The sequence below is a fragment of the Hibiscus syriacus genome, unplaced genomic scaffold (genome assembly GCF_006381635.1).
Source record: "Hibiscus syriacus cultivar Baekdansim isolate YM2019G1 unplaced genomic scaffold, ASM638163v2 tig00110783_pilon, whole genome shotgun sequence".
In the NCBI taxonomy this organism is placed as follows: domain Eukaryota; kingdom Viridiplantae; phylum Streptophyta; class Magnoliopsida; order Malvales; family Malvaceae; genus Hibiscus; species Hibiscus syriacus.
In genome coordinates, this window is record NW_024062861.1 from 679,963 (window position 1) to 699,960 (window position 19,998).

Here is a 19,998-nt window from a genome sequence, read left to right on the forward strand (position 1 = left end):
CAATATAATCTTATATTGTCATGTTATCAAAATTTAATATATTTAATAAAAAATAATAAAATATTATATATAATTAAAGTTTAGGTACCGACAGCATAATAATAATAATAAACATTTAAGTACTAATTTAAGAGAAGATACCAAATTGATCAACTATTAACTTGGAAGTAAAAAAAATTAGATGCTAACTTGAAAATATACCTAATTCAGGTATGAAATGTATCTATTTAAGCCTTGCTAGAATAATAAAAAAAGACTTGTAATTTCTTAAGATATACAATGAAAAAATATCAAGTCAATAATCTATATAACTTATTTCAAGTGAAAGAATTATATAACAAAATATATTTATATATATATATAACTTTAGTTTTACACCTTTTTATGATTGTTGGAGACGATGGAAAAGATCTCTTTGTTTTTTCTTTTTGGTTTGTGATTCTCTTCTTATTTTCTATTATTTTCAACTGCTAATCTTAAATATATATTTTTATCATCCAATAATTATAAACTTGTGTAAAACTACACGATGTGAATGGATATGCATCATATAGGCACACATAACTATATCAAAATTTTCACAATTTCATTATAAATATTTTAAAAAAAAACTCACTATTATAAGTTTTAAGATCACTCCAACATCAAATATATATTTCAGTCACTCCAACATCATAGCATTCAAATCTACGAAAGATATGAAAATCCAAAAACCATGAAATCAAACACAAACCCTAAGAAAACTAGCACAAAACCTACATGGTTTGTTTATTGTTCCATACTACTCTATATATTACTATATGAAAATCCAATTGGCCCTTAATTGTTATTATTACCCATATAGTATTTGATTTTGTTGTCATTTAGAAGGAAAATTCTGTTCCTTGTCTGGTTGGCTATGGAGAAACCTAGGAGAAATCAACTGGAAGGGTGTAATAGATTGGGTTACCGATGAAAATGGAGGAAAGTTGAGAGAATTAAGCAAGAAGCTTTGTTGTTGTGCACCTGAGCTCGCCATCTGAAAATGGTTTACTTGTTGTCTAGGATCCACCGGATGAGGCGGGAGCAAAGGCGGTGTTCTGCCTCCTAGCGGTGGTGGACATAGAGATAATGGCAATGGCGGCGCCACGGCATTGAAATTATGTGCTTCTTCTGAATGGGGCCCATGTAGTATGAATCCATGACTTCCTAAATGTGATGATGATAAAGGAAAACTGGAAGGTTCCAAATGGTGATATGAATGAGACGATGATGCTGCATTGTTCAAAGTTTGCGCAGCATCATCGCCTTCATTTCCTCCACATTTTTCTTGTTTATCATCAATTGCAACCCTTGCGATTTCTTTCGATTTAGCCGTCAAAAACGCATCGGAATTCAGAAAGCAGGCCTGCGGCAGCATCGGCAACGGTGGGAGTTCAACGATATCGTGCTTAGCAGCATCAAGCAACCAATCAATGACCTTGCTAGGTTGATTAAGACCAAGCCTGTCTTGAAGATCATACAATTGAATTGCAGTGGGAACCGACAGCCTTACCCTTCGGTCTCTCAATCCTCGTATGGTGTAAACTTTGCTGTGCCTGTCTTTTCCCCCAAAAGCACGCGAAACACGTACGATCCTCGGATCTTTCAATCTCAACCATGGCGACGGCGACGCTGAAGAACTTGATGGAGCTTTGTTGATCAGCTTGGTTTCATTTCTCCTGTTGTTGTCGTCGTCGTCGTGGTGTTTTGTCGGAGAATCTGCGTTTTCTGAACTCGGAATCATCTTATTTCTCTCATCATTGAAGCATCAGAAGCTGAAAAACCAGATGAATTCAATCCCTTTTTTGTTGCAAAAAGCTTCCAAATTTTATGAAAAAGAAAGAACAACAACGAACACATAAAGTTCATAAATTAATGATAAAAGTAAAGAAATCCCATTTTTCCTGGAAAAACTAGGAAAGTTTCTAAAGAAAAAATTGTTGCACTAACTACATATGCCACAAACTTGAGAACAAGAACAAACCCTAAATTTTATCATATAGAAAGCTATGAAGATGTGAGGCAGATCTCATAGTAATACTCAAAAAGGATCTGGGTTTTTACAGAAAATGGAGAAGAAAGACCAGATTCTTTGAAATAATCAACGTTTCAAGCAAAAAAAAAAAAATCATTGGGTATACTAGAGAAAAATTTGAAAAGAAGTAAACTTACAAAAAATATCGAACACTTGAAAGGAAAGCACCTTTAAACTTTGGTTATGGACTCACCCAGACCAACCTGGACATTAATATATATACATATATATTTATATTGAGAGATTGCAATTTTTTTGTTTTAATTGTGAGAAAGATAGAACTTAATGGTGAAGTTAATCCATTTGTGAAAAGAAAGATGCTGGAATTGTACCAACCATAGTCCATTGAAGAATTGAAGAGGGAAAAAGAAAGGAAAAAAAAGAAAAAGAAAAGCAATGGTAGTAGGGATTCCACGTGGTCCATATCGTCAACAATTTTTTTATGAATAGCATGTCGTCAACAGTTAAATAATGAATAATGAAACAAACGTAAAAATAAAAATAAGGGTAAATTATCTCAACATTATCTTTTATATAATAATACTTTTATTTTTATTAATTATAATAATAAATTTTAGTTATGTAATTCCATCATTTAATCAATAACAGGACGATGTCATAACTAATGGTTGTTGATGTGGCCTACCACACCAAAATAACGTTATTTTGACGACTACTATTGATGTCCAAAACGATATCATTTTAAGCACTAAAATTTAAGGTGTAACAATTTTGTCACTGAACTTTTAAATAATATTTTTTGTACTACACTTCTCGACCGTCGTCAGTAGTTAATCACTGCGTGTCACCAATCATCTTTTGCGACAAGATTAGTACCAAAATGTTCTCATTTCATTTCTCACTCTTCTCCTAAAATTGTTTTTTATTTATTTATGAAATCGCTCAAAATCTACAAAAAATCATTTAAAAGTTTGACGTATTAATACTTTGAACTCTTTAAATGATTGTCTGAAGAGGCTAGTCTTGAGATATGTTGTTCGTATTCTCAAAATAATGTTTCTCACCATCTGGATTTTCAAACAAACACATCAAATTCGGTAAATTTAAGAAAGCATCTAAACATCTTTAAAAAACGGTAGATGTTTATTGTTTAATTTCATCGATTTTGGGTGAGTTTCGTGAAAAAAATATTCTATGAGAAGAAAGAGGGGTGAAATGTGAACCTTTTGGTATTGATTTTACCGAAAGATAATCGTTGATAGGTAGTGATTGGTTATCAACGTCAATCGGAAAGTGTAGTGTAAAAGTAAACTATTTAAAAGTTCAGTGGCAGAATTAATACATACACCCTTAAAGTTCAATATCTAAAACAACTTCATTTTGGCGTGACATGCCACATCAACAACCATTAACTATGTCATCGTCTCTTTACTGACTTAACAAAAAAGTGACATAATTTAAAGTAAAACTAAAATTCAGTGTTATAATTGACAAAATTGACAGTACAATAGTATAAACGAGTCAACGGATAAAGTTTAGTATGACATATTAAACCCAAGTTTGGGTAACGATGTGATCCCTCACTTTTTATTTTTATTAATATGGTGTAAGTATAAGACAATATATTTTCAAATATAATTTTCAACCATTTGACATTGAACGCTCATACCCTGACATTCTTGATGCTCAAACCCAAGACCTCAAAAAATAATAACAATTCCTTTACCACCTTGGTCGGTTGGTTCGTAGATTTCCTCTCTTCTTAACACAAAAACAATGGGGACCATGCATGGCTGCAGCACATTTCAAAAAGTGAAGAGGTATGCTTTATCGACAACTACAAAAGGCATTTGTGAGCTGAATCCCTATCATATGGGGTTGATCAATGCACGCCTAATACTAGCACACGACATGTTCCTAACAACAAGTGGTATGTATAATCACATGGTACATTACATTCTCAAACAGAGAATTCAGATTCAAACCTCAAACAAATATTATTGGAAGGGATAGTCACAAACCCTGAACATAGGAAAGAAGTTTTTGTAACACAATTTTTTTGTTAGATTTTGTTGCTTTGTCCCTGCTATCGAATCTAAACCGATTGCCAACAAAATTATACATGACTTAATATAAAGTTAGGGACAGACGAAATTTTTTATGTTAAGAGACGAACTTCTAAAATTCTAAGAGGGTGAAAACAAATTATCAATAAAAATACTTTGAAATTTTTTTAAAATATATGATATTTTAAAATTTTCAAGGCGACTGCCTCCAACCACTCTCTTAGTCCATACCTGTATAGAGGGGATAACAACAACCGGAGAGGATAAGAGTGCACAATCTACCAAAGATAAGTGTGATTGTGAATTTGATAGTTACTTGAGGCATTAACAACACAACCTTATAGGGTTGGGACCAATCTCTAAATCTGCTTTAGAAACATCAAGTAGTGATTGAAAAGAGGACCACACAAGAAACAGCTTTATGTGAAGAAAGAATATGCATGGATAGAAGACAAGTTGAAGTTTCTTTAAACCTAACAGTTGGGAGAAAATGAAAAAGAAATATATCAAATCTTCCTTCTCTCAATTCATTGAAACAAAAATGCAACTTCGTTTGCTCATCTTGGAAAGAAATAAGAAAAGGAAGTTTTCACTCTTTCAAATGATTAGCTCTTAAAACTCCATTTATCTGGTTTGAGAAAGTCGGAGGTGCTGGTGCTTCTATCTTCAAATACTTTCTATATACATAAAAACCTGGCATTCATGATATTCGAATCCAAACCTTAAAGAATAACAATAATTTATTTATTATTGAGGTCGTATTGTTCGTGCTACGTAAAATATTTTGAATGCATCCTACTGAGAATTCCACAATCACTTCAGAATCATGAGTTTTTATGTATGTATATGCAAAAGTTTCTCCTACTTTTGATCAGGTAAAATATGGGCAATGCAGTCTCTCCCAGAGAAGTAGAAACCCTAGGGCTAGAAAGGAATCAAAGCACTTTACATGAAAACAAAGAAATTTTAGGGTCCCCCCCCCCCAAAAAAAAAAAAACAACCACCACCTCCATGCTGGAAAAATTGACCTTAAAATCTATGGTTTTTATGTATGTGAATAATATGATTTGCCTCTGAGATGAGATTTGCAGCATTCAAACTGTCAGATTGATATCAGTAAATCAATGTGATGGCAGAAAATTGAAAGGTTAACTTGTCGGAACTGTGATAATACAAGTTATGACATACCTTTTTTCCCAAGAAAAAAAAACTATCTGCATAATTACTGGTTTAAACATGAACATGAAGGAGTCGTTTGATGATGAAGTTTTAAAGTGTGTGTGTATATCAGAAGAGCTGATTATATGGCTTTTCTTTAAGTTTTTCCTTGATGAGCTGCTTGTTTGGCAGGGGAGAAAATCAGGAAAGAAACTTTTTTGTTTCTTTTAGGGTTGAGAGTATTTGTTTTTTATTTGAAGTGTTAGAACAAGCAGTGGTGGGCATCTCAAGATGATGAAACAGAACAGTGGAAAGGTTTCTTCACAAACTGCACAGTTTCTGATTCTCCACAAACAAAGCAATGGTACCATTATTGTCACATAAATGGTCCCCAAACTCCACATATTATACAATTTTATTTATTTATTAAACCCTACCTTTCTGATTTAAATCCCAATAAATTTTCTGATAATTTCTTTATCTTTGAGTTTTCAACGAAAAGTTACTGTTAATGATTTACTTATCTGGATGTGCTGTGTTGTATCATTTTCAAGGTTGTTTCATCATGCATACTTATTAGTTAGTACAAAACTTTGGGTTGAGTTAATTAAAATAATAAATATTTCTATTTTTTATATATTCTATATAATCTTTAAATAAAATAATTTTAAAAGTAATTATGATACGGATCTCTTAACTTTCTTTTTTTCGAACTTTTTCTCTATTAATCAATATTAATTTCAATGGCATAACTAGTTAAGGTTAGGTATAGCTTCAAAAAATAAAATTTAGGTAATAAAATAAAAGTAATAGTTTAAATGCTAAACATGTAATTTATCCTAAAATTAATAGTGAATAAAGATGAATTTATTAACGATAGAAATATATGAAGTAAATTAACACATTAATTTATGTGTCAATAAACTATTTGTGGGGGCACCAGAAGGATACCAAAAGGGTCAAAAGTATTCTATTATTAAATTAAGCTGTCATTGGCATCCAAAAGGTTTATCAAATTACCTATATAAATAAATAAATTAAAGTGATATTATCGAGGGTGGATGTATGTATATTTCAGGGTAGATAAGTGTTTATCTTGAAATATATATTTTTTATGTTGAAATTTCAACAAATTATTCGGTGCATTAATGCACCGAATGTGCAAGTGGAATTGTGGAGTCAAAAGTAGCTGCAAATTGTTGAAATAATAAAGGCATAACTACCAAATTGAGTCCCTAAACTTTAGGGTATTTACAAGATTAGTCCTCAAGTTTCAACTATAAATACCCTAGCTCATTTAGCTTCAAAATCATCCCAAAGCATTCTAGCTTTCTTCCAATACTAGAGAGATTTTAGAGAGTTTCTTGAGAGTTGTTTTCTCCTTTTTACCTAGAGAGAATTATCATTGTTTTCTCCTTGGTAGATCGAGAGAGGTTGTAATTCATATTTTCTCATAGTGAAATTCTTCTACCGTTGCCCGTGGTTTTTACCCTAAATATTTTAGGGGTTTTCCACGTAAATTTTGTGTCTCTTTTATCTTCATTTTTATTTTCTCAAATTATCAGTTGCGATTTTGCTCTATCCGATAATCGTCTTTCGCAACAATTGGTATCAGAGCTAGATTAGAGTGTGTAATATATGCTTATTGTCTTTGTGGTTGCCACCAAAAGGTGGATCCTCCAACATAAGAAAATAAGAAGTTATTACCCATTCTTTGAAGGTTCTAGGGAACTATTCACGATAGTGAAATAGTGGGAGCTATCCGTAGAAGAAGCTATGGCAACGAAATTTGATATTGAAAAATTCAATGGGAGAAATTTCTCATTGTGGAAATTGAAGATGAAAGCCATCCTAAGGAAAGACGGGTGTCTAGCGGCTATCAATGAAAGGCCGGTGGATTTCGTAGATGACATCAAATGGAACGAGATGGACGGGAATGCTATGGCAAACTTTCATCTAGCATTAGCAGATGAAGTATTGTCAAGCATCGAGGAGAAAAAGACAGCTAAAGAGATATGGGATCATCTCATCAAATTGTACGAGGCCACATCGCTGCACAATAAAATTTTCCTTAAGAGGAAATTGTACACTCTCCGTATGCCAGAATCTACTTCAGTGACGGAGCACTTAAATACACTGAACACCTTATTTTCTCAGCTTACATCCTTAAGCTGTAAAATAGGAGAACAAGAACGTGCTGAACTTCTACTTCAAAGTCTACCGGATTCGTATGATCAACTCATCATCAACTTGACAAACAGTAATGTCACCAGTCTAGTCTTCGATGACGTTGCAGCTGCTGTTCTACAAGAAGAAAATCGGTGCAAGAACAAAGAAGACAGACAAGTAAATCTGCAACAAGCAGAAGCGTTAACAACGATGACAACGATGAGAGGGAGATCAACATAACGTGGCCAAAGCAGCAGTCACAAATATGGTAGATCGAAGTCGAGGAGCAAGAAGAATTTAAAGTGTTACAACTGTGGAAAGAAGGGTCATTTGAAGAAGGATTGTTGGAGTCTAAATAAAAACTCCAATCCACAAGGCAATACCGCAAACACTTCAGATGATGGAGATGCTCTATGCTGTGAAGCGTCAACCACCGTGGAAGGAAGAAAACGATTTACAGATATATGGCTCATTGATTCGGGAGCAACATATCACATGACCTCAAGAAGAGAATGGTTCCATCATTATGAACCTGTCTCAGGAGAATCTGTTTATAGTTGTAATGATCATGCCTTAGAGATCGTTGGCGTGGGAATCATCAAATTGAAGATGTATGACGGAACAATTAAAGTTGTTCGAGATGTGCGGCACGTGAAAGGCCTGAAGAAAAATTTGTTATCCTACGGATTGTTGGATAATAATGCAAGCAAGATTGAAACACGGAAAGGAATCATGAAAGTGTTCCGTGGAGCGCTTGTGGTGCTGAAAGGCGAAAAAATATCTGCAAACTTGTACATGCTGAAGGGAGAGACTTTGGTAGAAGCAGAAGCCTCTCTTGCCTCATGTAGTTCAGATTCGGCAATGCTATGGCATCAGAAACTTGGACAGATGTCAGAACAAGGAATGAAAGTCCTTGTGGAGCAAAAGCTACTTCCAGGCTTAACAAAGGTATCACTTCCTTTGTGTGAGCATTGCATAACAAGTAAGCAGCACCGCTTGAAATTCAATACATCAAATTCTAGAGGTAAAAGTGTTCTAGAATTGGTTCACTCTGACGTATGGCAAGCACCAGTAATGTCCCTAGGTGGAGCAAAATACTTTGTCTCATTTATTAATGACTACTCCAGGAGATGTTGGGTGCACCCTATTAAGAAGAAGTCAGACGTGTTTTCAACTTTCAAAAACTTCAAAGTGCGGGTGGAACTTGATTTTGGAAATAAGATCAAGTGTTTCAGAATAGATAATGGAGGAGAATACACAAGCGAAGAATTTGATGACTTTTGCAAGAAAGAAGGCATCAAAAGATAGTTCACAGTGGCGAACACTCCTCAACAAAATGGAGTGGCAGAGCGGATGAACAGAACCTTGTTAGAAAGAACAAGAGTAATGTTGAGGGACACAGGCCTAGAAAAATCATTTTGGGCAGAAGTAGTCAATACCGCCTGTTATTTGGTGAATCGAGCTCCATCAACTGCAATAGAGCTGAAGACACCAATGGAGATGTGGACTGGTAAACCAGTTGATTATTCAAACCTCCATGTATTTGGAAGTATTGTGTACGTGATGTACAACTCCCAAGAAATTTCAAAGCTGAATCCAAAATCCAGGAAATGTAAATTCTTGGGGTATGCTGATGGAGTAAAGGGGTATCGCTTGTGGGATCCCACTGCCCGCAAAGTGATCATTAGCAGGGATGTTATCTTTGTAGAAGATAAACTACAAAGAAAAGAAGACGATGATAGCGCTGAAAAGTCAGAGACTAATCAGATACATGTGGAAAAAGAGTTTGAAGAAGGAGATTCTTCTGATGCAGAACCAGCACATGATGAACAAGAACCAGAGAGTTCTGAAGCTCCAATAACTCGTCAATCAGATCGTGTGAGAAGACATCCCAATTGGCACTCAGATTATGTTATAGAATGTAATATTGCATACTGCCTTTTAACAGAGGACGGTGAGCCATCAACATACCAAGAGGCAATAAACAGCTCAGATGCTTCACTATGGATGATGGCGATGCAAGAAGAAATCGAAGCCCTTCATAAAAATAATACATGGGACCTTGTGCCACTACCACAAGGAAGGAAGCCAATTGGTAACAAATGGGTTTTCAAAATCAAGCGAAATGGTGATGATTAAGTGGAGAGGTATCGTGCAAGACTAGTGGTCAAAGGATATGCTCAGAAAGAAGGTATTGATTTCAATGAAATTTTTTCTCCTGTGGTTCGACTAACAACAGTTCGAGTAGTCTTGGCAATGTGTGTTACATTGAATTTACATTTGGAACAGTTAGATGTTAAAACAGCTTTTCTTCATGGAAATCTTGAAGAAGATATTTATATGCTCCAGCCTGAAGGTTTTGAAGAAGACGAAAAGAAGAACTTGGTTTGCAGGTTGAACAAATCTCTGTACGGTCTAAAGCAGGCGTCGAGGTGTTGGTATAAGAGATTTGATTCCTTCATTATGTGCCTTGGATACAACAGACTTAATGCAGACCCTTGTGCTTATTTCAAAAGGTCTAGTGATAACGATTTTGTTATATTGCTGTTGTATGTGGATGACATGTTGGTTGCAGGACCCAACAAAGATCATATTGAAGAATTGAAGGCACAACTGGCTAGGGAATTTGAAATGAAGGACTTGGGATCAGCAAACAAGATTCTAGGGATGCAAATTCACCGAGACAGAAGTAATAGGAAGATTTGGCTTTCACAAAAGAATTACTTGAAGAAGATCTTGTCACGATTCAGCATGCAAGATTGTAAGCAAATTTCTACCCCTCTTCCTATTAACTTCAAATTATCCTCCAGTATGAGTCCCAGCAGTGAAGAAGAGAGGATGGAGATGTCTCGAGTACCGTATGCATCAGCAGTGGGAAGTTTAATGTTCGCTAAGATATGCACAAGACCAGACATTGCACAAGCAGTGGGAGTGGTTAGTCGGTACATGGCGAATCCAGGCAAAGAGCATTGGAATATTGTAAAGAGGATCCTAAGATACATCAAAGGGACCTCAAATGTTGCATTATGTTACGGAGGATCAAACTTACTAATCAATGGGTATGTAGATTCTGACTATGCAGGGGATTTGGATAAAAGCAAATCTATTACAGGATATGTGTTCAAAGTTGCTGATGGAGCTGTAAGCTGGGTTTCAAAATTGCAGTCAGTTGTGGCTACGTCCACAATAGAGGCATAATATGTAGCAGCTATACAAGCCAGTAAAGAAGCAATTTGGTTGAAGATGCTATTGGAGGAGCTTGGGCACAATCAAGAGTATGTCTCTCTGTTTTGTGATAGTCAAAGCGCCTTGCATCTAGCAAGAAATCCAGCATTTCATTCAAGGACAAAGCACATACGAGTTCAATACCATTTCATTCGTGAAAAGGTGGAAGAAGGGACGATAGATATGCAGAAGATCCATACCAAAGACAACATAGCAGATTTCATGACGAAGGCGATCAACACTGATAAATTTACCTGGTGTCGATCCTCTTGTGGCCTGTCAGAGACGTAAGCAACGTAATGGTACAAGGTAGAAATAATGGTGTGAAGATATGATTGTTCCAATCAAATCTTCAAGTGGGAGATTGTTGAAATTTCAACAAATTATTCGGTGCATTAATGCACCGAATGTGCAAGTGGAATTGTGGAGTCAAAAGTAGCTGCAAATTGTTGAAATAATAAAGGCATAACTACCAAATTGAGTCCCTAAACTTTAGGGTATTTATAAGATTAGTCCTCAAGTTTCAACTATAAATACCCTAGCTCATTTAGCTTCAAAATCATCCCAAAGCATTCTAGCTTTCTTCCAATACTAGAGAGATTTTAGAGAGTTTCTTGAGAGTTGTTTTCTCCTTTTTACCTAGAGAGAATTATCATTGTTTTCTCCTTGGTAGATCGAGAGATGTTGTAATTCCTATTTTCTCATAGTGAAATTCTTCTACCGTTGCCCGTGGTTTTTACCCTAAATATTTTAGGGGTTTTCCACGTAAATTTTGTGTCTCTTTTATCTTCATTTTTATTTTCTCAAATTATCAGTTGCGATTTTGCTCTATCCGATAGCCGTCTTTCGCAACATTTTATGTTATTTGTTTATTTTATTAAAAATGTTTACTCTTAAATTTCATTTATGTTTATTTCATATAAAAAGTTTCTAGTATCAATACATATGTATTCATCCGGTAAAATATTTCTTATACGTAATTGGATATTACCTAAAATATTGAAGGAAAAAAAAAGGAAATTTGAGTGATGAAGAGAGACAGAAAAACACTGAAATGAGTTGCTGCAACGTCGTTTTTATTTTATGACAGAGAGTAGTATGCAGTTGCAGTTCACTTTCTCTTGTTTCTCTGCTCTCTTATGCTTCTCCTTCTCTTCCATCTTCTCTGTATTTTTTTTTCATGGGAAATGTACTTAAACAATTATATTGAAATGTATTTCAACACACCCACTGTCAATCAAATTAAAATCTATTCAATTACAAGTGATTTGAATAAATCTCCTATGCGATAGACTAATTTATGGATAAATGGAAACATTAGGGCGCAATCGAAAATGTAATAAAAATCATAACAAAGTGTTATAATTTTAATAACATTTTCGGTTGAACCCTAAAAATATTATGAAGAAGGTAATATTTTTTGTTACTAACCGAAAATGTTAAGAAAAAAGTAACATTTTAAGTTGAGTTCAACCTAATTTGTTGTAATTTTTATCATATTTTCGATTGCGTTTATGGCTATCGTTTTTTAATCTTAAATTAAACTGTCATTCCTTAAATTTTCTCCAGAATTTTATATTTGAGAGAAAATAAAGAAAGAAAAATATTATGAGCATTTTGAATATATAAATGGCAGCAATCCCTATAGCATCAAGAAAACAACTAATCATATAAGATAAAACAAAAGTGGTAAAGAAAGAGAAAAACCCTACAAATAAAAAAAAACCTGTGATGTGGGCAGTTTCCAACCCAATTACCTCACCAGCTCTCTTAACTCTAAACTGCCATCAGAATTAAGAAGGGTTTTCTGCTTTTGGCATCATAAATTTTTGTGATGATGGTAGATTTTCTGATAAATAATTAGGGTAGGTGATGGTGATAGTAAATTGTAAGAGAGATAGGTAAAACTTTTTATTTTTAGGGTAAACTACACGAATGACCACTCAATTATTATCCTCTTTCATTTTGATCACTTATATTTTGATTTCGTCAATCGATACATATGATTTAATTTTAAATTTAAGATGTATTTTTAAGTTAATAAAAGAATAAAATATATTATTTAATGAGTTGACATATGTCACCATCTTATTTGAGGAAAACAAATTTAATGAATTAATTAGATTGTAAATAATTTTAATCATCCAATTAGATATTGACACGTGAATCTAATTAGAGAATTAAATTTATTAAAATTAATTAGAATTGAGATCAAATTGATTGTTTGTGTAAGTATCAAGGATCAAATGTGTAATTATACTATAATATTTAACTGACACATCATATTTTCCATTAAATTTTAAGGTGGGTGTCTTGATTCAACCATTTAAATAGTTAGATGGTTTGATTGACAAAACCAAAACATCAATGATTAAAATAAAGGGGGACAATAATTGAGTGGTCACACATGTAGTTTACTCTTTATTTTAATACAACCAATATGGTCAACCAATAAAAATTGCTTATTTGATTGTAATACTTATTAATCAATATAATTCAATTGCTCAATTATGATATATAATTATATTAGAAATTTACCGGTCTCATTTATTTAACTTATCGAATCTCAAATCTATCAAGTAGTCTTAGTGATTAAAGGAAATATTGTTCTTTCTAGAGGCCATATGTTCGAGCAACTGTATCTGCAGGATGTGTGTCCATTATCAATATTTAACAAAAATTATGAACGTATATTATTTTATAATTATCTTCTACTAATAAAAAAACTTCTTAAATCTCTATTAGTTTATTTTCTCCATGATATCTTTATCCCTTTCTTTTTGTTTTTTTTTTCAAATCACTTCATAGTCGAAGAGATAATTCATCTCCTTTCTTTTGGATTTACTTTTGATTCTTTTAATTTTGTTTTCTCATTTTGTCCACTTTCATCTGCTTGACAAATCTTTGATATTTTTTTTCCGATTTTCCTTGAAGGAACGACTTTTTAGCTAATCCTCGTACTTTCATTAGTTAACATCTCACGGTCCTATATAAATTGTAATTCGTTTGAGAAAAAAATTAAAAACCATTAAAGTATACACATATGTTGCATGCTTCAGTATCTCAACTAGGTATTGGAGAGGTAACTTGTTTTGGTTGTCTTTACAATTAGCTTTCAAATCCTTGAAGCGTCTATCCATCAATAATCTTTCAAAGTGATAAAAGAAATTTAAAAGTCATAATTATAACTAAGTTTAATATAAAAATAAATGCGTAAATTAAATCATTTTTTCTTATTTAGGTGCCTCTTTTTTATCTTATGGTGATATGTACGATGTCTCTCACATTGTCTGCTCTTCGTCGACAATACATTTTGATTGAGAGTCGAAACAGAGTACTCAAAAAAATAAAGGTTGTTCAGTTACATTGACGCCTGACGAGCTTTTCTATGGCAGGAAGATTAAGACCCTTAAACCAACGTTGCCCGCCTATGTTCGAACCAGTGGTGGAGAATTATGATGTCGCCACAGTGCCAACGCAAGAATGAATAGTCAAAGGGGGAGGAGAAGAAGAGTGGTGGTAGGGAGAAGAAGAGTTTGGGGGAGAGGGAGGGAATAGAGAGGGGAGCGTAATACAAATATAATTCATTTTTATTTACTTTTAATTTTTTTTATTTAAATTTTAATGAAGATTGTTTAAAATTATTAACAATGTCACGTGTTAAAATTTAAATGGATAACAATATTTTCAATGATCGTTACAGTCAAGGTACTTAAAATAATAACGTTGGTAACGTTAGACAATTATATTGATAAAAAAAAAGTTAAGCAATTAAAAAAAGAGAGGTATAGTTTAAGCAATTATTTTTTATATAAGCCTTATAACTAACTAATCTACATCTTTACTTGGTTATTCACATTCTGACTTCTTTACATAGTTAAATTGTATTGGTTAGTAACAGTTCAAAGATGCTTATGCATTGGGATCTAAATCATCTATTGTAAGCTTTGAAGACACAAGAAAAAACACTTGTAAAAATATACTCAAAGAATATATTGAAATAGGCTGGAGGAGATGCCAACCCTAACCCTAAAACACAAAGCTGGGGAATAAATATCCTAAAGGGATGGGTGAATACATACTTAGCTCTTGATCTCACCTAAATCCAATGGATGATATTACAAGATGAGCCACGTACGAGGATTATCATATGGATAAGCTCCTAGCTTTTTTAATCCTAGATCTAACCTAAATCCAACGACTGGAATTATAAACAAAAGGATTACTGTGTGCTAATTAAAATAAATCCTAAGAACAAATAATAAATTTTAAAAATACCCTAGATGAAAATTCATGAATGTATGGTTGAATATAAAGTAACCCCACGATTGCAATTAGGTGTGTTCAAAAGTACCCGACTTAAATTATTCAACCCATCGACATGATGACTCGGTATAAAGTTACCGAGTATTTTAGAGGTAAATACCCGATTTTGCGAGTCGAATACTTGATCTGTTATTTTTTTTACAGGTTTTCGGGTCGAGTCTGAGTCATAAATTACTTTTAATCGGGTACCCACCGACCCAATTTCTCTTTTTATTTTATTATTATTTTTATTTTAAATTAGATTTTTCATTTTTAATTTCAAAATTATTTAACCTTGACCTTTTAAATCTTTATTTTTTTTTCAAATTAGTTCACCTTAACATGTAAATTATTTCTTTTTAATCTCAAATTATTTTAAATTTAGTTGTAATTTTTACATTATATAATTTAGTTTTATAAATTTTATGTTTATGTATTAAAAAAAGTTTATTTTTTATGTGGATTTAAAAATAATATAAATTAAAAAATATATTAACCAAATACCCACCATAAAAATGAGGATATTCAGATTTTACGTATACCCGACTTGTGAGTACTCGTCTCTTATGGGTCAGGACACGGACTGAATTTTTATGACCTGAAAATTTCAAGTACCCGACATTTAAGTACTCGAAAATACAAGTAGACCGATTTGAACACCCCTAATTGCACCGCAGAAGAGGTAACATAAAATGCGTGGAGTGAGCTATGGTGTGTTGTTCCTGCAAGCAATCTTAGTGCTGAAACTCATGACAAAGGAGGGCTAAAGATAAAAAAACACTTAAAAGGAAAGGTAACGAGAACAATGGAGAGTGAGAGAGCTTCCTATACCTTTCCCAAAAGTATCCAATGGGGGCCAAGAAAATTGTAGAGATTGACAGCCGGAATGTTATGAGAACTAAATAGTTCATCCCATCATCAAGGACTCTCTTAAGAATATTCACCACCGCAAAAGAAAAACCAATTGCTATCATAATAATAAAAGGGTACCATTCATTACAGCTTTTCAATTCAGCCACTGAATCACCACCGGCAGTCAAAAGAGCCAAGGTAAGGGCGGGGACAGGGCGGCGCAACCTCTCTCTCACTCTGTTTGATAACAAAATTTCTTAGCAGTGCAACTAAGGTATATAGACTAACATCTGTTGAGCTCTAAATCGACCAACTTTAGCAATAGTTTAATAAATTATTCTCATCTTTTTTTCACTTTCTTTTGACTGAACCTAATGGAGATTAGCACGGAATCCCTTTGTCATGATAGAAATACACCAGTGTGGAGAAGGATATGAGCAAAGCTAAACTTGAAGATATTAGCTCAGTTGAAGAATGAACTCAGTATTTAGAGAAGCAAAGAACGAAAGGGTAACAGTTAAGAGTAAAGTAACAGAAATTTATGAAATATAGAAAATGAATAATTCTTGTATTATTGATCAAAATTGAGTAAAAAGTCCAAAGGTGTTATAACAACCATAACCACTTTTAGTTACATATAACGACTATACTTTATCATTTTCCCGGTTTCTCTTGCCCTTCTTTCGCATGTGATCAAACAGAGATGGAGGGATAGGTTTGGTCAAAATGTCTGCAATCTGCTCAGTAGCAAGAGCATAATTAACAATGAGTTGATCAGCCAAACCTTTATCGAACAAAATGGTAATCATATGCTTAATCTTCGTATGATGAGTAGGATTTGCTGTCATGGACACGGTAGAAGTGTTATCACACCACATAATCGCCACCCCAGGTAACTGAACTCCAATTTTCTTTAACAAATGCTCTACCTAGACCAATTCAGACACCGCATTGGCCAAACTTCTGTACTCAGCTTCTGAGGTAGACCGAGAGATAACTGCCTGCTTCTTGGAGCTCCAGGCAACAAGATTGGGACCCAAGAAACTACAGTAACCAGTTGTGGATCGTCTATCGTCAACCGAGGAAGCCCAACATAGCATACTAAGCTAAAAACTCCTGCTTCCTTGAACACTAGCCCATGACTAAGTGTACCACTGAGATACCTCAAGATACGCTTGACAGCTTTCCAAAGACCATCATGAGGGTTATTCATAAACTGACTCACCTTATTGTCCGCACAAGTTACTGTTGAAAAGTCTTCTCAATCACCGAAAGGTGATAATAAAGAAGAAGAAAAAAAATCCACCGAAAGTGGAAATTGCTTTAGGTGGCAGAAAATGTTGAAATTTTAGACAATGGTAGAATCATAATTTAGCCATTGTAATTTAGGGTATTTACAAATTAGTCCTTAAGCTTCAACTATAAATACCCTAGCTCATTTAGCTTCAAAATCATCCCAAAGCATTCTAGCTTTCTTCCAATACTAGAGAGAATTTAGAGAGTTTCTTGAGAGTTGTTTTCTCCTTTTTATCAAGAGAGAATTATCATTTTTTTCTTCTTGGTAGATCGAGAGAACTTGTAATTCCTATTTTCTCATACTGAAATTCTTCTACCGTTGCCCGTGGTTTTTACCCTATATTATTTAGGAGTTTTCCACGTAAATTTTGTGTCTCTTTTATCTTCAATTTTTATTTTCTCAAATTATCAGTTGCATTTTTGCTCTATCCGATAGCCGTCTTCCGCAACAATTGGTTTCCGAGCCAGATTTGAGTGTGTAATATCTGTTTATTGTCTTTGTGGTTGCCACCAAAAGGTGGATCCTCCAACATAAGAAAGTAAGAAGTTATTAGTCATTCTTTGAAGGTTCCAGAGAACTATTCACGATAGTGAAATAAGTGGAGCTATCCGTAAAAGAAGCTATGGCAACAAAATTTGATATTGAAAAATTCAATGGGAGAAATTTCTCATTGTGGAAATTGAAGATGAAGGTCATCCTGAGGAAAGACGGTTGTCTAGAAGTTATTAGTGAAGGGCCGGTGGATTTCACAGATGACAACAAATGGATCGAAATGGACGGGAATGCTATGGCAAACTTTCATCTAGCATTAGCAGATGAAGTATTGTCAAGCATCGAGGAGAAGAAGATAACTAAGGAGATATGGGATCATCTCAAATTGTACGAGGCCACATCGCTGCACAGTAAAATTTCCCTTAAGAGGAAATTGTACACTCTCCGTATGTCAGAATCTACTTCAGTGACGGAGCACTTAAACACACTGAACACGTTATTTTCTCAGCTTACATCCTTAAGATGTACAATAGGAGAACAAGAACGTGTTGAACTTCTACTTTAAAGTCTACCTAAATCGTATGATCAACTCATCATCAACTTGACAAAGAATTTAAAGTGTTACAACTGTGAAAAGAATGGTCACTTGAAGAAGGATTGTTGGAGTCTAAATAAAAACTCCAATCCACAAGACAATACCGCAAACACCTCAGATGATGGAGATGCTCTATGTTGTGAAGTGTCAACCACCGTGGAAGGCAGAAAGAGATATGCAGTTATATGGCTCATTGATTCGGGAGCAACATATCACATGACCTTAAGAAGAGAATGGTTTCATCATTTTGAACTTGTCTCATGAGGATCTGTGTATAGTTACAATGATCATGACTTAGAGATCGTTGGCGTTGGAACCATCAAATTGAAGATGTATGATGGAACAATTAAAGTTGTTCGAGATGTGCGGCACGTGAAAGGCCTGAAGAAAAATTTATTATCCTATTGATTGTTGGATAATAATGCAAGAAAGATTGAAACACAAAATGGAATCATGAAGGTGTTCCGTGGAGTGCTTATGGTGCTGAAAGGCGAAAAAACAGCATCAAACTTGTATATGCTGAAGGGAGAGACTTTGCTAGAAGCAGAAGCCTCTGTTGCCTCATGTAGTTCAGATTCTGCAATGCTATGTCATTAGAAACTTGGACACATGTCAGAACAAGGAATGAAAGTCCTTGTGGAGCAAAACCTACTTCCAAGCTTAACAAAGGTAACACTTCCTTTGTGTGACCATTGCATAACAAGTAAGCAACACCGGTTGAAATTCAACAAATCAAATTCTAGAGGCAAAAGTGTTCTAGAATTGGTTCACTCTGACGTATGGTAAGCACTAGTTACATCCCTAGGTGGAGCAAAATACTTTGTCTCATTTATTGATGACTACTCCAGGAGATGTTGGGTATACCCTATTAAGAAAAAGTCAGATGTGTTTTCAACTTTCAAAAAACTTCAAGGCACGGGTGGAACTTGATTCTGGAAATAAGATCAAGTGTTTCATAACATATAATAGAGGAGAATACACAAGCGAAGAATTTGATGACTTTTGCAGGAAAGAAGGCATCAAAAGACAGTTCACAATGGCGAACACTCCTCAACAAAATAGAGTTGCAGAGCGGATGAACAGAACCTTGTTAGAAAGAACAAGAGCAATGTTAACGGATGCAGGCCTAGAAAAATCATTCTGGGCAGAAGCAGTCAATACCGCCTGTTATTTGGTGAATCGAGCTTCATCAACTGCAATAGAGCTGAAGACACCAATGGAGATGTGGACTGGTAAACCAGCTGATTATTCAAACCTCCATATATTTGAAAGTATTGTGTACGTTATGTACAACTCCCAAGAAATCTCAAAGTTGGATCTAAAATCCAAGAAATGCAAATTCTTGGGGTATGCTGATGGAGTCAAGGGGTATCGCTTGTGGGATTCTACTGCCTAAAAAGTAGTCATCAGCAGGGATGTTATCTTTGTAGAAGATAAGATACAAAGAAAAGAAGATGATGATAGCGCTGAAAAGTTAGAGACTACACAGATACATGTGGAAAAAGAGGTTGAACAAGAAGATTCTTCTGAAGTAGAACCAACACATGATGAACAAGAACCAGAGAGTTCTGAAGCACCAACAACTCGTCAATCAGATCATGTGAGAAGACATCCCAATTGGCACTGAGATTATGTTATAGAAGGTAATATTGCATACTGCCTTTTAACAAAGAACGGTGAGCCATCAACATACCAGGAGGCAATAAACAACTCAGATGCTTCACTGTGGATGATGGTGATGCAAGACGAAATTGAAGCCCTTTATAAAAGTAATACATGGGACCTTGTGCCACTACCACAAGGAAGGAAGCCAATTGGTAAC

At 34.4% G+C, this 19,998-nt stretch overlaps 1 protein-coding gene across 2 annotated transcripts; it reads right to left on the minus strand.

Moving 5' to 3' along the window:
• Nucleotides 1–832: 832 nt before the first annotated feature.
• Nucleotides 833–2,470, minus strand: LOC120140209 (transcription factor TCP13-like). 2 transcript variants are annotated; one of them, XM_039155223.1, is made up of 2 exons: nt 2,343–2,470; nt 833–1,796 (listed from the first exon to the last, which is right to left on the minus strand). In XM_039155223.1, the coding sequence occupies exon 2, from the start codon at nt 1,763–1,765 to the stop codon at nt 860–862; it is 906 nt and encodes a 301-aa protein (XP_039011154.1). In that variant the 5' UTR covers nt 1,766–1,796; nt 2,343–2,470; the 3' UTR covers nt 833–859. The 2 variants fall into 2 exon arrangements, with proteins under 2 accessions (XP_039011154.1, XP_039011153.1); XM_039155222.1 differs by lacking the exon at nt 2,343–2,470 and adding an exon at nt 2,194–2,295.
• Nucleotides 2,471–19,998: the final 17,528 nt, after the last annotated feature.

What these genes read in the sequence shown, in the direction of transcription:
- LOC120140209 (XM_039155223.1), bottom strand. Translation starts at nt 1,765, where the DNA reads ATGATTCCGAGTTCAGAAAACGCAGATTCTCCGACAAAACACCACGAC.